Here is a 4397-nt window from a genome sequence, read left to right on the forward strand (position 1 = left end):
GAAACACGATGTTAACTACGATATACAAGCAAGCCATTGATTCAAAACATAATCACATTCAGTACTGAGTGAGTGCCCTCGTTATTCCAACAGCTTAATCCATGCACAGCTAATCTTAGTAAAATAACTGGTTCAAAAACTCTTCTTACAACACAATTTAAAAATACTAGGCAATGAAAAATTTATCAACTAATAACAGAAGCATCATCCAAAATACTAGTCATTGAATATGGAATACAGATGGAACATGGTAATCTTTAACGGGGAGCTTGTTTACGTACAAGAATCCTTCAAACCCAATTCTATATTACAGCAACTTTGGGGGGCAATGCATAAATTATATGACCCTAAAGTTAAAAGCTAGGGTCAGCAAGTTACAATTAACCTGATGATTCCCATGCCTGGACCCAATTCAAATCCAAGGTGGGCCAATTCCTTTACCAGAAGAACGCTCATCATCGTATATCTCGATGAAGTACTTTCTAAGCAGCCATTCATTATTATCTTTTTCCTGGGTATTAGATCCTACTCTAGAAGAAAGTTCATGTGAAGCAGTTACAGAGATATGAGGATAGCTCAAAACAAACAAAACGGTTTGGTATACACAAACTGTCATCTAACATAACCTACAAACTAGGATCTCTCTTTAACCTGCAGCCACTCTATCAGATCGAACATTTGCTTCCAATACGGCATGACATTTACCAGTTGAATCGCTCATCTCACTCTCCCTTTGCTCATCTCTTTGGCTAGAACTCAAATTGCTTATTTTAGATAGAACTTGAGGATAGCCATTGCCTCCTTGCTGCATAAACTGTGACTGTGTCTCTCTAGGACCATTTCTTTCTGAATCTCCTACTCTATCCTTTCTTTGAAAATTCCTCAACATTACCTGTTTCACATAATCCAACAATGTCCAAAAAGTTTCATATCCTAAGGCCAATAAACCACACTGACTTGTCTACGCTACCACGAAAGATATGTTACCTTTAGTGATTCATTCTCAGAAGCAAGCTTTTCAGATTCCTCTGCTATAAGATTTATTTCATTTCTGAGTGCCATGTTCTCAGAAGTCAGTGTCTCAACTTTTGCAGACAACTCTTCGCATTCCATCTGTTTCATGGAAGTCGGTGTTAGCACAGCACAGCACAGCAGACAGGGTATCAATTGAACAGTATTTACTGCTTTCATAAAACAATGACAACAGACTTTGTCTGTTCATGTCTCACGATTTTACCTCTCTATCTCTGCAAGCCTCTGATAAAAATACTAAGAACAAGTCTATACCTGTTTCTTCATTCGAGAGCGTTTAGCTGACTCCCGATTAGATTGTTTACGCTTCTGTCGTTTTAATTCCCGTTCATCCTGTTTCACAGGCTCGTTTAGGACATGTACAAGCTTATTTAGTTCAACATATTTAAAGCTCATCAATATATTGGAAATAATTCACAATAAAAAGGTCACACTGTAGGTGAATGCAAAAAAAAAATACAAAACCCTAAGTTGTATGTAATGGGGAAACACACGGAAGTTTCAGAAATATGAAAGGAAAACTTTCCCAAGAAATAGGAAATGACAAATTGATGTGTTGGGGTAAACACCAGAGTGCCCACCTATTACATAGATACAGCCAGGAAATATTCCCTGCTTCTGAATCTCTTCTGGTCTATATCATCAAACTATGCTGCCCTCATATCAGATAAAACTGTTATTATGCATTAAACCATCTATTACTTAAAGAGCCCTACAAATGAGATTTAGCTTATTCGAGTTATAATTGACTGTGGACCACTTCTATCTAAATCTTCTTAAGAAATGCACTTATGTTCAAAGGACTTGTAAGAACAAGATGGATATGAGAATATAATGATAGTGTGATCAAATCATATTTCATGGATTGTGCATAACCAGAAAAGATGAAAGAAGGGTTGTCATCCCACAAAACAGTTGATAAAGAAAACAAAGCAAGCACCAAAAGTCTGAGCAAGTCTATAGGAAGATGACGCAAGTAAATCCAGCTTATATTCACTAACCAGCCAACCACAGAATGGCCAACAGCACCATTAACCTGATGCAATACAAGATAGAATGATACATAGAAGGTAAAGCTTGGTATGCATACCTGGACCCATAATTCAGAAGGCACTCCATCATGACCTGGAATGAGTTGAGATGCTGCAGGAACAATTGTTGTTACACTGTTAGTTGTTCCCCGTCTTCCTTTTACAGGAGTTACAGATCCTTGGGCAGGCACATTATAGATGCCCATTCCAATATTTAGATTTGTAGTAGGTAGACTAACTGTTGACATTCCTGGAACAGGTGCTGGTGGAACCAAAGCCATTGTGCTTCTGTTTACAGTTGTATTAGCTTCTCCAGCCTGGGCATTATATGCTAGAGTATTGGCATCAGTAGCACTTGTTCCTGTCATTGTCGTGAAAATCAACAAATGTTACTAAATTACTCCATTAGCTAGATTGATAATATTAGGATTCAGGACTAGATATCAAACATGAACAACGCAACCTTTCTAAAAGGAAGCAGTAGCACACATCCCTTCAAGATGAAATATTCTAGAAGTTATTAGTGATCTAACTGTAATGGAAAATAAAAAGTATTACTAAATTAGTCTGGAAATCAGGAGATCCCCTGATAACAGGATTCATGAATAGCCATAAGAAATTTTAAATGCATTCCGTAATACATGATAGTTAAAACATACCATTAATGGTTAGTGGTTCCAAGCTTCTTGCCCTACCTGTTTCGCATCCCTGAAAAGTATACAGAGTAGAATGCAGTGATAATTAATATAAAACAGCAAAGACATATTTGGTAGAGTACCCAGACAGCAAATAAAATTAATTTTCAAAAATTTGAACCTAAATAATATGGAAGGAACTTACATTTTGTGAATTGACTCCCTCGCTACCTTCACTTGAACCTTCACTACCGCTGCCTCCACTGCAACCAGCAATTACTTGGATAAATAACAGGCAACCATAATAAAGGATATTAATAGGACTCCAACTCAAAGTCCAGAATCCATTTCCACTTTAATATAAGTTAAGCTAAGATTCATTCCAGGGATTCCAAATGGAATTGTTATACTGTCAGAATTAACCGAAAAAAAACAGCTTCAAATACCTACCTCTGTGGGAATGCACCATTTGTAGAACTGGACAATGCTTTCCCATTTCCTCCTTTTGTACTAAGTATCTGAAGTTTTTCTAAATTTCCTTTTACCTTCTTTATTGAGCTTTGACCTTTACCCATCAAGGACTTTGCTTCTGTTTCAGTGCCTGAAGGGACTGAAACCTATATCCATTGAAAATATATATCAGAACCTCATTGAAGTTTCCATGATAGCAGAAATTCAATAATAGAATGACCAAATGTCCTGTAATGTTTTGAATACACTATCTGCCGCTTTACTCAGCAAGCTATCGGTTGCAGGATCTGAGTCCTCCACCAAATCCATCAGTTCACATGCCTCAGAGTATGCTTTTAAAGCATTTCTCCCACAATCAGGTGACAACCGAACGATTATATTGACCAATGAAACTGCTGTTAGCTTCAATGACAGTTTGCTCACGTATATGTAATGCTCTTCCACATCTAATACAGGGCCAGGATCTCTTTTCCACAAGAACTTCAAACCCGCTTTATTTTGTAATTTTGCAGGATCCAAACTCCGTATACCCACACATCCTGTTGATTTTCTATAGTTTCTTAGAAACCAGATTAGGGTATCGCATTCTATACCATCCATGTTGCCCTCTTTCACAAGTTCCTTTGCTTTCTTGATGGAATTTCGGTGTTTTACAAACACGGTCCAAGGAGCCCCCCACAGAAGGTCCACGTTCTCCAAAATTGGCGTGTATTCTGAAAAATCCCCGTCCTCTGTTTCACCCGGCTTTGATAAAAACTTTGAGGATATTTTCTGCATACACCTATTATCCAACACGAACTCTGCCATAAACCAACAGAGTTTACTAGTATAAACCATAAAAGATTGCAGCCAATACACACATCGCAACAAACCCCATAAAAAGGCCCATAAGAAACGTATTTCTATTCCTTCCGAGCCAATCGTTTTATTTACCTTTTCATCAACAATACTTTTCTGCTTCTTGGATGCTGCTTCCTGCAACTCAATGATGTACCTGGTCCAAAAGTCCTCTACCTGGAAATAGGTATACCATCTTTCATTTGGATTCCAGCTTTGCCATCTTCCATAGTACTGTATAGTACGCTACAGAGGTAAGACATCTCCAGCCGATGATTGCCCACCCTATCAGGATGAATACGACTTCCATGTTTGTTGTGATGAATTTTAACCGAGATTTGACACCAGGAAACACGTCTATAATTGGGCCCTGAACAAGCCATCCGACGAT

The 4397-nt window shown here is 38.0% G+C and overlaps 1 protein-coding gene across 1 annotated transcript; it reads right to left on the minus strand.

Annotated features, from left to right (window-relative positions):
- Positions 1-523: 523 nt before the first annotated feature.
- On the minus strand, positions 524-3333 carry LOC149236270 (bZIP transcription factor 16-like). Its single transcript, XM_089372362.1, has 7 exons — positions 3149-3333; positions 2904-2961; positions 2723-2771; positions 2123-2424; positions 1288-1365; positions 988-1113; positions 524-892 (listed from the first exon to the last, which is right to left on the minus strand). Exons 1-7 carry the CDS (start codon positions 3271-3273, stop codon positions 647-649), a joined length of 984 nt encoding a protein of 327 aa, XP_089228488.1. The 5' UTR covers positions 3274-3333; the 3' UTR covers positions 524-646.
- Positions 3334-4397: the final 1064 nt, after the last annotated feature.

The sequence above is a fragment of the Pinus tabuliformis genome, chromosome 8 (assembly GCF_031772625.1).
Source record: "Pinus tabuliformis cultivar Carrire ecotype Pingquan chromosome 8, CPIR1, whole genome shotgun sequence".
Lineage (NCBI taxonomy): Eukaryota > Viridiplantae > Streptophyta > Pinopsida > Pinales > Pinaceae > Pinus > Pinus tabuliformis.

What these genes read in the sequence shown, in the direction of transcription:
- LOC149236270 (XM_089372362.1), bottom strand. Translation starts at nt 3,273, where the DNA reads ATGGGTAAAGGTCAAAGCTCAATAAAGAAGGTAAAAGGAAATTTAGAA. An exon ending in GGAACCACTAACCATTAATG is followed by an intron (nt 2,425 to 2,722) that starts GTATGTTTTAAC and finishes CGACAATGACAG; the next exon opens with GAACAAGTGCTACTGATGCC. An exon ending in CTGAGAATGAATCACTAAAG is followed by an intron (nt 893 to 987) that starts GTAACATATCTT and finishes TATGTGAAACAG; the next exon opens with GTAATGTTGAGGAATTTTCA.